The 12650-nt window shown below is 40.8% G+C and overlaps 1 protein-coding gene across 3 annotated transcripts in view; it reads left to right on the top strand.

The window, feature by feature from the left end:
* Positions 1–12650, top strand: part of ATP6V1H (ATPase H+ transporting V1 subunit H) — a 110773-nt gene that overhangs the window by 40088 nt on the left and 58035 nt on the right. For all 3 annotated transcript variants that reach the window (XM_019435248.2, XM_019435247.2, XM_019435246.2), the window contains one exon: positions 4371–4563. In XM_019435248.2, coding sequence (XP_019290793.1) covers positions 4371–4563 — 193 coding nt within the window. The remainder of the gene's footprint in view (positions 1–4370; positions 4564–12650) is intronic.

The following is a 12650-nucleotide window of genomic DNA, read 5'->3' as shown; positions in this document are numbered from 1 at the left end:
ATGTGAGGAGAAAACCTCAAGTATAGCCTTTCTGGAAGACCAACCATAAGAGACTCTTAATTATAGGGGACAAACAGAGGGTTGCTGGAGGGGAGGTAGGTGGGGGTTGGGCTAATGGGTGGTGGGTGTTCAGGAGGGCACTTGTGCTGGGCGCTGTGTGTTACCTATAATTGATGAATCATTACATTTTACTTCTGAAACCAATATTACTCTATATGTTAACTGACTGAATTTAAATAAAAACTTGAAACAAAACAGAACTCCAGAACATTTTTATCTATATAATTTTTTTTATTTTTTTGTTAAAAAGCCTATTATGTGAATGATACAACACTATTTCTGGCTATTTATATTCCTATGTAAGACCAAAAATATACTTTGCATTATCTTGCATATTGACTTCACTAGAAAGTCTGAAGGTTACTATTGATTTATTAAATACTGGAGCTAAAAGAGGGCTTTTCTAGGACAATTGCCTCCACAGATTCAACTGGAGTTGAAGTATTTTGTAAGTGTAAAGTAGTATATAAGAAAGTATGACATAAAAGAAGGTAATTTTTATTTTTTTTACTTTTTTAGGATTTAAAAAAAATTTTTTTAATTTAAAAAATTTTTTTTAACATTTATTTTTGAGAGACAGAGACAGAGCATGAGCGGGGGAGGGGCAGAGAGAGAGGGAGACACAGAATCTGAAGCAGGTTCCAGCCTCCCAGCACAGAGCCCAACGCGGGGCTCAAACCCACAAACCTTGATCATGAGCTGATCATGAGCCTTGATCATGAGCTGAGATCATGAGCTGAAGTCAGACGCTCAGCTGACTGAGCCACCCAGGCACCCCTAAGATTTTTTTTTTTTAAACATCAGAACATTATTAGGTGATGCTGTGTGATAAGGTGTGAGGTGCTCGTGGGTGTAAAGAGCATCAGCCAGCTAAAAGTGCACAAGTCAGCCAGTAAATCCGCTGTTCCGTCTCCCTAGCCCTGCATTGGCTTGATTTGTTTTTAAGCCTTAATTAAAAACACAGAATACTAAATAGTAATTTTGGCCTCATGGACCTTAGCCTTCTATTTTGGATTTGACAGTAATTTGTATTTTTTGGACTCTCTGCGTAATGGTGCGCTGTATATTATAGGGAATGCAAAGAAACGTATGTGGTCTCTTTCCTTACAAAAAAATTATAATCTAGTTGGAAAACACTAAATAGCAAACCAAGGTAGTGTTTAGGATCCTATAGCATCATTGAGTAACCTTTTCAGTGACTTTAAAAATAATATTAAGCTCCTCGGTTTGAGAGGGGTAGTTGAGAGATGGGGATTTGTACTTATCCATTCTTCAGGTCTCTGCTCAAGGGAGAATCCTTCCCTTGAATCCACTCTGGGAATCCTGCCTCCCCACTGGACTCTGAGCTCCTTGAAAGCATGGGTAGGGTCTGTTTTTGCCCCCCATTATGTCTCCCATGCCTTGCACTGTACCTGCCACGTAGATTTTCAACAGATGTTTGTGAAATTACTGTATTCAGGTTTATCTTGGTCCTTTGTGTCCTTGGAGTCCCCTTAGCATGCTCTTGGACCTCCATTGTCTTTGGAGTTAGGGTTCCCTGCCCCTAAGGGAAACCCTTCCTTACTCTGGTAAATAGGAACTTTATTTTGCTTCATTGGAGTTCTTTTGGTGGTTACTATTTGGATGTAGAAGACTTACTTTTTTTTTTTTTTTTTTTTAACGTTTATTTATTTTTGAGACAGGGAGAGACAGAGCATGAACGGGGGAGGGTCAGAGAGAAAGGGAGACACAGAATCTGAAACAGGCTCCAGCCTCTGAGCTGTCAGCACAGAGCCCGACGCGGGGCTCGAAGTCACAGAGTGCGAGATCGTGACCTGAGCCGAAGTCGGCTGCTTAACCGACTGAGCCACCCAGGCGCCCCAGAAGACTTACTTTTTCAACACAATCATATACAGTGTAGACACATATTGAACTCTGAAATTTCTCTGCAGCGTTCATCATTGTTGATTGCTCCTTCCTTTGAAAGCTTTCTGTCTTTATTTCAGCGACAATGCGAGCTGTTTTTAAGCCCTCTGGTCACTTACAATTTTTTTTTTTTTTTAGAGATAATTTAATATCAAGAACTTGTTAATTACAAACTTGTTAACTAGGTTTCTGAAAACAAATAAAAGAACTCTCAAGTGTCAGAGAGAGTGGAAGGTACAGACACAACCCCTAAAGTTGGGGAACAGATAAGAGATGGGAATTACTAAAATTCATACGCTTCAACGAGTCTGTGTAAATTGAAGTTTAAACCAGGGCTTATGTCCCTGAGCGCAGAGGAAGGGCCTCATAGGTCAGGGACCTAAATGGCTGGTGTTGGTATCGCTGAGGGTGTGCAGTGAGGCTGTGCGGCCAGCGCTGTTGCAAAAGGAATTCAGCCGGTGCCACGGAAAAAAAAACGGCTGCCGCTGCCCTGGTGAAGAAATGTAGCTGGAGTGTTACCCCCCCGGGAGCGGGGAGCCAACAGGACAAAGCCTCTTCTTCCTCTGTCCTGGCGGTCAGCCCCTAGCGGCTCTTGCTGGCAGACCCAGCTGGCAAAGCAGAACTGTGGCTTCAGGTTCCAGCCACAGCATCACGGAGCAAAGTGTGGAAGGCTTCCTTTCATCAGTGGAATAATCAGAGGGCCAAAGGAAGCCGGGTACTGGGGTACTGATGGGATAAAATGACTTATTTTACGTAAGATATTTTATGTGATGTATACCACTGACATCAGTATTAAACAAAAGCAAGTCTTAAATAACAACTCAAAGTAGAAAAGATGTGAGGGATAAATCACGCATGAGAAAATGAAGGGCAGTTCAGCGAATTTCTAACTGTATAGGAATCATAAAGATGGGAAAATGGCACAAATACAAGCCTTCCACTAAGCTAGCAGTTGTAGATTGTAAAGTCAGATTTTAAACATTTATTTATTTATTTTAATCGACTTTTTGGAGCACTTTTATGTTTACAGAAAAATTGAAAGTGCAGAATTTTCTTATCTACCTGCCCCATAGTTTTCACCGTTAAGAACGTCTTACATTAGTATGGTACGTTTCCTTCAGTTGACGAGCCGATATTAATATACTCTTATTAACTAAGGTCCCTGTTTACATTACGGTTCAGTCTTTGTGCTGTACGTTCGGTAGGTTTTCCTCTTCACCCCTTAAGGAGTTCCCCTTAACCCCCTCTGGTCATTTTTTAATGATCTAATCTGGTAGTTTCTCTTTTTTCTTGTTTAAATGTAGGCATTTCCTGTGGAAATTTCCTTAGTTGTTTTCCTCGATGTAATCTCTTTCATTTCCATATAGCTTTCCCAATTTCCTTATCAGTAAAATGGGAGGTTGAATTAGAAGCTTCTGAGGTTTGGGGCACCTGGATGGCTCAGTTGGTTAAGCTTATCAGACTCTTGATTTCGGCTCAGGTCATGATCTCACGGTTTGTGAATTTGAGCCCCTCATCGGGCTCTGTGGTGACAGTGTGGAGCCTGCTTGGGATTCTCGTTCTCTCCCTTTCTTTTCACCCCTCCCCTATTCACACCTCACTCTCAAAATAAATAAACTTAAGAAAAAAAAAAAGAAGCTTCTGAAGTTTTACCCCCAATTGGCTGTGTCCTATTCAGGCTCATGACCGTTTTTTTCCCCAAAATCATCCTGTTTTCTCTGTATGAGTCTCTTAAATATTTTTAAAGCTAAAAATGAACCTCTTGGTTATCCAGACTCAAAATCTTGGTATACCTTATGACTTCACCAAGATGTACAGCTATTTGTGTTACCAAGTCCTTTTGATTTTAACTTCTTTAATGTCTGTCCGTCGGTTTTACCGTTTCCTCTGCTGTATTATTGCAAATTTATGTTTCATTTCTTATTGCTTTCCAGCAGCGAGTGCTGCTGAATGCTGAAATCTTCAGAAAAAATTTTTTTTTTTTTTAATTTTCGAGAGAGTGAGTGTGTGCAAGCAGGGGAGAGGAACAGAGAGAGAGAGAGAGAGAGAGAGAGAGAGAGAGAAAATCCCAAGCAGGATCCAATCCCGAGCCTGATGTGGGGCATGATCCTGCAACCCGGGGGTTGTTACCTGAGCCGAAATCAAGAGTTGGACACTCAACTGACTGAACCACTGAGGTGCTCCGGAAATCTCGTGACCTTAGGGAAGACTGAAGTGAGGCTGTGCTGGAAGTGTCCGTCTATAAGTAGGCGCCTAACTTGCTTGTTATTTCTGGCAGAAAAGAAAACGAGGCCATAATTCAGAAGGACTTGTTCCATTAGTGCAAAAAAGAGAATAGGCGATTATTTCTTCTCTCTTGTTGCACTGTTGCAGTAAATGTTTTCTTAATATGTGTTCCTTTTCAGCATAATGGGAGTTTTGAGTAACAAGTGTGGCTTTCAACTCCAGTATCAAATGATTTTTTCAATATGGCTCCTGGCATTCAGTCCCCAAATGTGTGAACACCTGCGGCGCTATAATATCATTCCTGTCCTGTCTGATATCCTTCAAGAATCTGTCAAAGAGAAGGTGACAAGAATCATTCTCGCAGCATTCCGTGTAAGTGTTTTGTGGGGTTTTTTTTTATGGTGTGTGTGTGTGTGTGTGTGTGTGTGTGTGTACGTGTGAGGCATTTTCCCTGTGGAGTATATATTTGAGGGCTTTTAGCAGGTGGGAAAAAACTGATTGTTCTCCGTGTAGTTATCAAACTATGGGTGTTGGTGAACATAGAGGCAAACCTCACTAATGTATATATATTGTGGGATTGAGGCAAAGCCATATAATAGGATGGGGTTGGGGAGAAGCCATTTAAATGGATACAATATATGAGTTATAAAAAGCTCGTGGGAAATGTAATTGTATGATGTTCATGTGGACGAAATCCTCTTTGGTTGCAGTGTGTTCCAAGAGACCGTTGAGGAAGTTTTTTTCTCTTAAAGGGCCCTTATTTTAGTATAGAGTTGTAGTTCAGATTCTGGATATAATTATATATATATGTATATAAAACTCCCTTGAACAGATGAGGGAGTTGAGAACGAGATGGGGAGCTGAGCCAGACTCTGAAAGCTAGGTCTTCTGGCGGCCAGGCAACTTAACACTGAAATAACGTATTGTTAATTGCTTGCCCAGACCCAGTGCATTTGCTGTCGTAGTTGTGTGTTGATTATTTTGTTGGTCACCTTAGGATTTGTTGGGCTTCTGAGGGATAGCTTGGCCAGGCCTAGCGTCTTTTAAGGATGCCACTGGAGAGTAATAATAATGGGCTGTTCAGAGACTGCTTACTCTGGGCCATGCATCATTCTAAGACTTTCCATTTGTTAGCTCATTTAGTGCTTACTACTGCCCTGGAACATGGCGATTATAGTTTTTATTGTTAGTATGTTGGTCTTCTCATTTTACAAATGGGGATACTGAGACAGAGAAGGCACATTGCTGGTGGACATGCAAATCCAAATTAGCTTCGCGATCTGCTTTTAACTAATATTTGCTCTTATGTTTTCCTTAAATAAACAACAACAAACCAAAAATAAAAAAGGAGTACAGATGTATTACATACACTTAAAAATAGCATACACATTACATTTGCCAAACACAGTTACTAACATCTTTCAGATTTTTCTAAGCACACAGAGAGAAATACATAATTAGGTGTGTAATTTTGTTTTATATTTAAAAATAAAATGGCATCGTATTATAAATATTGTTCTGTGACTTTATTCTTGACCATCTGTGATGAATATGTGTTCATTTTCATACACATGGTTCTCCAGTAACTTTTAATGTCTGTATTCTGTGTTGATGTAAAGTGGTTTCTTTAACCAGTGTCCTATCGACGGGCATTTGAGGTGCTTCCAGTTTCTTTTACATGTCTGTCCACTTCTGTTGGATATAGTTCATTTTTTTTGTTTTAAACGTTTATTTTTGAGAGACAGCGAGGGGCAGACAGAGAGAATCCCAAGCAGACTCCACACGGCCAGTACAGAGTCTGGTGCAGGGCTTGAACCCACAAACCCAGGTCACGTGAGATCATGACCGGAGCTGAAATCAAGAGTCAGATGTTGAACCAACTGAGTCATGAGTCACCCGGAGGTCCCTCTGTTGGATATATAGCTCTCTAGGTGGAATTACTGAATCTAATAATAAACGTTTACAGTCTTGATAGGTAACATCAAATCACCTTTCATAAATTTGCAAGTTTACATTTCCATCAACTGTATCTTGAGGGTGCCTGTTTTTCCATTCTTCCACTGGCATTTAATATGATCTTTCTTTTCATTGTTACCAAAGATGAGGTGAAAAGTGAAATCATTTAAAGTTTGTATTTTGTTAACAATGAAGCTGAGCATTGTTTAATACTTTTTATTAGTTATTGATATTCCTCCTATAAATTGCTTACTGATAGCATTGGTCACCTTTAAAATTTTTAAACCTGATGTGTAGTAACCCTTTTCTAGGTGTTTGTAGTTAATAATAATAATAACTAATGTTTATTGAGAGCTTATTTTGTATCAGGGGCTGTTCTAATTGCTTTCAGTGTGTTGCTCATTTAATCTCCCAAGAACTCCATGCAGTGGGCGTTAGGCCACAAGTGGTTAAGGAATTTGCCAGAAAAGCTAGGAAGCGGCAGAGCGGGACTTCAGTCTCAGGCAGTAGGACTCATGCTCTTAACCGTCGTGCTAACCTGTCTTTGATGCTGAGGATAATAAATGTTACAAGTTATTGGGTGATTTGCATGCGTTGACTTATTTAATCTTCATTATTATCCAATTATTTTATTACATGTGAGGAAACCAAGGCTTAGCAAGTAAGTAAGCCTCAGTTAGTAAGCATTACGATTGGAATTCCAGCGAGTGCTGTCTGGCTCCAGAGTCACTAACCACTCTGTCATCTCCTTTTTCTCTTTCTTGGCGCATTTTCTCAGGAATCTTTAGCATTAAAAGAAAGGGAAACCACAAAAAGGAGAACTGTAGGTCCCATGAGAGAGGAATTGTTTCCCTATTTGAAAATACATTCTTTAAAAAAAAAAATTTTTTTTTTAACATTTATTTATTTTTGACAGAGCACGAGCAGGGGAGGGGCAGAGGGTGGGGGAGACACAGAATCCGAAGCAGGTTTCAGGCTCCGAGCTGTCAGCACAGAGCCCGACGCGGGGCTCGAACTCACGAACTGTGAGATCGTGACCTGAGCCGAAGTCGAACGCTTAACCGACTGAGCCACCCAGGCGCCTCCAGAATACATTCTTTTTAATGTAGGAACTGTTCTGTGGCCCTTGAGAATTTACTCTTAAGAAACAGGGGAATGTGGTGCCTCACATTGGCTGTGCCATTAGGTTTTCTAGCAAACTGTTTATGTGAGTGGTCACGTCCAGATACGGTAATAATTCTTCAGTCAGAGCAGGTTGTATTAATGAGACTCTACTTTGAGGTGTTTTAGTAGCTGAGTTGAATGTACCTTTTCTGCTGCTTGAGTGTTTCATCATCCATATTCTTATTTCTTTAGTAAAGATGAAAAATTCTAGAATTAGGATCTTCCAACAGTCTTCTGTTGGAGGTGGAGGGTGAGAACAGGAGGTTTTAGGAGAAGCTTCAGAGAGGAGAAGGCTTGAAGAGATTTTGGAAGGATGCCTAGGAGTGTTTTAGTACAAAGCTGGAAAGAGGTTGATAAATGTTAACAAATAAAGAAACTGACTTCTGGAATTGTCAGTAATTTGTTCTTGTAGGTTGATTATTGCCCCCTGCTCCCACCCTGAAGTGAATGTTAAAGGAATAAATGGAGTACGTAAGTCTGGCTCTTTTTTTTTTCTTTTTTCTTTTTTCTTTTCCTGTGTGAGAGAGTGTGCTTAAGCTGGGGAGGGGCAGAGGGAGAGGGAAAGGAAGCATCTTAAGCAGGCTTCATGCCCAGTGTGGAGCCCCACGCTGGGCTCGATCTCACAAGTGTGAGTGAGATCATGACCTGAGCCGAAATCAAGAGTCGGTGGCTTGACCTCCTGAGCCACGCAGGCTCTCACAGTCTGGCTCTCGAAGATACGATCCTGGTTTGTGGCCACCGGCTCTCCGAAAGGACAGACCTGCTCTGTAAAACGGAGCGTTTGCTCTGCTGCTCTGTAGTACCCTTCTAGGCACCGGCCTGGTGGGGCCAGCACAGACCCTTCGGCCCCTGTCACTGACTCACCCTAACGTGTGTTCATACTCTGGGGGCGTCAGCCACCAAAGCCCAGGGCCTCTGAACGAGACTCCTTGAGATCTGCTTGTGCTACTTTATTGTGCGCTGTGCCTCCTTGGATGGACGTGAGGCAGGGCTGGCTGCTCTTTTAAATTCTGTTCATTTTGGTCGAATATGAATTACATCCTTTCAACTCAATATATTTATTTTTTGGAAAGCTTAAAGCTCCTCCTATTTGATTTGTCTTTGTTTTGATCTTCTCCCTCGTTTTTCCTTCTTCTAGTTCTGCTGTAGTTACAGGAATCTTTGTTTTATTAAACTTCCCTATTCCAAATTAAGCACCTGCCATGTAATAAGCAAATGGAAAAAATTTGATCTTCTTCCTGTTTATAAAAATAATACGGTGTTATGGTTAAAAAAGATGCTATGGAAAAATATTAAGAAAAAAGTGTAAATTAAACATAGTTTCACTCTCAGATATGGAAGCCTCTTGTTAATACCCGTAACTTACGACCTTTGTTCCCTTCCCACATCGGGGAGCAACCCTGGATGCATTGCAGTGGGCACCCAAAACCCGAATGGTTGGAGGGGCCCGGATTCTCCTCTCTTCACGGTTTGGGCAGATCGCGCTTGGCACCAATTTCTGCAGAGAGTGCGTGCACTCAGGTTGGTGGTAGTGTGTGTGCCCAGCATGCACAGTGGAGGCCGAGTTTGCTGGGCCGTCGGGCCGGCCTCTCTGCCTTTGGGAAGTTCGCTTCGCGTCTCCATGCTTCCGCTTTGTTCGTGTGTGTGGTGAGAGTGATACCATCTGTCTCCAGTCTCTCCTCGGGCTTTATGCTCATATGATAATGTCCTTTGAAAAAATAAATGCGGGCTAAAGAGCAGGCCCTCAGTAAGTATTGTGACCATATGACGGACCGAACAAAACACTGAGGTAGAAGTAGAAGAGCCTTCTATAGGAGTAGATGGGTGGTATTGAATTCAGTGATCTTTTTATGGGTTTCTTTATGGACTGAGAAATTCCTTTTAAAGGTTTTGGCTGCTTTGCTTGGTTCCCATATTTAAAAGTATAACAATAAAATTCTACAAGAGAATATCTGCTTGCACCTAATTCTGCATTGACAATGAACTCACCCTAGAGTGTCCTACATTTCGTCTTCATGAGTGTGTTAAGATTACTGATTATATTAGGATTTCATTTAAATAATCCGCTTAACAAAACGCTGTGGGAAGCAAGACTACAGGGAGAGAGTCCCAATTTTCTGTTAGTGCATGGGCTTTTTTCTAAATTGGAAGCTGTTCCTAAACTTGTCATGAAAAAAGTCTTTTTAGAAAGTAAGATATATTTGGTGTTGCTAGATTGTTAGGAAAGTTAGTACCCTGACTCAATGTCTTTGCAATTACATTGTCAGAAAGATGTCTTGGATTATTATCATTATTATTTTTCTTTGTGTGACTTTCTTTTATGTGAAATGGGTCAACAGCTGGCTAAGTAATTAACATGGAAGTGAATAGTATTTTTCAGTTTATATCTACCTATCCTTTTTTGTATATTTTCTTAAGTTAAAATATTTACTGTTCCAAATGTTGATGATCGTAAACATTTATCCTAAATTATTTCTTCTGATCATTTGGGGATAAGGGTGCTTGTCTCTTTAAGGTAAAATACAGGTGTGGGAGAGAGAGCTGCTGTAGAGGTCAGGGTCTTATTTTAGCTGCTCTGTTCCACAGAATAGATTTCTATATTGATTTTCATTTTAGACCATTATTGTGTAAGATAAAAGGGTCATTGGAAGCAGCAACCGTTAATATTGTTATGTCTTAGAAGAGAGGTGTTAGTTGACGTTAGTTGAATCCTACCTTTGAGCTCCTCCCTCTGTCTCCTTGTCCCTCTCCTTCTCCCACCTGCTCTCCTGTCTCTTCCATGAATTATTTATTCACCTATCAAATGTTTACTAAAGGCGATTATGTAATAGGCAGTGTGTTGTTAGTTACCGAGTGTATAGAAGGATGAGTAACGTAAGATGCGTTTTCTCATGATTTCGTTTTGTATTTAAACGCTCATCTTTATGGAGTGACTTCATGAAGTCACCATGAAGAATGTTTACAACATAAAAAGCTCAAAAAGTCCCAGAGAACTAGAGAGCCAGACTGAGTTTCTCAGTTTTGTTTTGTTTTGTTTGTGTGTGTGTGTGTGTGTGTGTGTTTTTAAACCTAATTTGGGACTTCGGTAGACTGATTATCTGCTTTTTATGGAAATTGGAAAAGTACAATAGTGTAGCCCTTTTTCTGATTTTCCTTTCAGTATGGTGTATTAGGGAGAGTGTATGCTCTGGGGTGGATGGATGTAGGCATGAATTTGGCACTACGCTGTTGGGAGAGTGGCTTGAACTCTTCGAGCGGATTTCTCCATCTGTGAAAGAGTAATACTTAACTCACTTCAAGATTAGGTAAGGATTCAGTGAGATAACAGGAGCCCGGCAGTAGTAAGCATAAAGTTTTGTATTTATTTCCCTGCCTTTTCTGCCGAGGAAAACATAGAGTGATAGCAGTTTGCCTGTTTAAATCATCTACCTCTATAAATTGCATTCTTGCTAAGTTAGTGTTGACCGTGGGCAAAGATCCAGTGCTGACCTGTTTGATTTAGAAGAAGCGGCATGGGGGCACCTGGGTGGCTCAGTCGGGTAAGTGTCCAACTTCGGCTCAGGTCGTGATCTCACAGTTCGTGAATTTGAGCCCCACGTCGGGCTTTGTGCTGACAGCCCGGAGCCTGGAGCCTACTTTGGATTCTGGGTCTCCCTCTCTCTCTGCCCCTCCCCTGCTCATGCTCTGTCTCTCTCTCTCTCTCTCTCAAAAATAAACAAACATTTAAAAAAAGCGGCATGAATATTTTATTGATATGTAACACGATTTAAAAATTTTATTTAAATTATATTTACAGTTTCAATTTTGTACCCACAGCACATGGAACTAATTACAAGGGTGATTTCGGGGCTCTGTCTGATTTTAGTTTCAGATTATGTAAACTAGACCCAATCTGTTGGCAGGACTATTAGATTTTTGGTATATGTGCTGCCGAAGCGAGCACAGGACTATTAGATTTTTAGACCCTGCTGTGCTAAATTTGGGACGGTACAGTCATTAGGAGAATATGCAGAGGGCTGGAAATCAGAAGAATGTCTTTAGATATCCAGAACTTTAATGTACACAACTGAGTTAAAATTAAGTCATTAGAAAGGACATAGTAAACCCATTTGACTTAGACCATCAGCAGGTGAAAAAATGACGTGTCCTTTTTTCTTTATCATTCTCAAATTCATAAAACCTTTAGTCATGTATTTTTTTCCCACATCTTGAAACCCAGGCAGGACATTTTTGTGCTGAAGGCTTTAGGAAGCTTGCCGAGCTGCTGTGAGCTGAAAAAGTCTAGCAGCTGCTAATTATTTTGTTTCCCATTTGGCTCGGTGGATTTTATTTTTGAAAATGTCAGTCTCACTTATTCATAGTAGGTGCTGGACTTCAGGTCTCTGCAAATGTTATTCTATTGGTTAAGTTGATTTGTCAATCTTTAGTTCCTAAAATAAATCAGTATGTTTTGAGCTAGTAACTGAAAAGACACCGAAGATCATATTTGTGGTCTAGAGTTCTACATATATTGTGAGTTTTATTTCTCTTTTTGGCTCTGCTTAGTCAAGAGTCTACATAGTGTGTCAGATAGTAAGAGAATTTATATTTTTACTTACCTTCCTGTGCAGGCGGTTCATAGTTGGAACCCTTTCGGGGAGGTCCACCCTAGTTTGAGTGTGTGGGGTGCTGTTTCGCCCACAGCTTTGGCGTGGAGGTATCGCTATCAAGAAATCTTATTCCCTTGGGGCGCCTGGGTGGCTCAGTCGGTTAAGCAGCCGACTTCGGCTCGGGTCATGATCTCACGGTCCGTGAGTTCAAGCCCCGCGTCGGGCTCTGTGCTGACAGCTCAGAGCCTGGAGCCTGTTTCGGATTCTGTGTCCCCCTCTCTCTGACCCTCCTCTGTTCATGCTCTGTCTCTCCCTGTCTCAAAAATAAATAAAACGTTAAAAAAAATAAAAAATAAAAAAATAAAAAAATCTTATTCCCAAGTCTGTACCTCATTCCCTATCTCAGGAACTTACGTGTTACTTAATAGATACCAGGTCTGGTGAGGTATAGTAAGATTGAGTCATTTTTTCATCTTGGGCTGAATCTTTATGCAGTGATACTTCAAATATGGTGTGCGTGTGAACCGTTGGGTAGCTGCGTACAGAAAGGAAGAGTAAGCAGGCAGAAGCTTACAGTACCTTGACGGAATAGTTGCATACCTGTCGAATTTAATAATACAAAATTTGAGATTGCGTTGTGCATGTCTTTTTAAATTCAGTTTTCTGGAGATTCATTTTTGTGTTTTATACAAGTATTTGCACTTCCATGGCTGGAAGGTCAAAAGCAAACGTAACTGGCCTTCCCCAGTT

This window comes from Panthera pardus, unplaced genomic scaffold (genome assembly GCF_024362965.1).
Source record: "Panthera pardus isolate Hobbes unplaced genomic scaffold, ASM2436296v1 HiC_scaffold_7, whole genome shotgun sequence".
NCBI classification, from domain to species: domain Eukaryota; kingdom Metazoa; phylum Chordata; class Mammalia; order Carnivora; family Felidae; genus Panthera; species Panthera pardus.
This window is presented reverse-complemented; position numbering and strand designations above follow the sequence as displayed.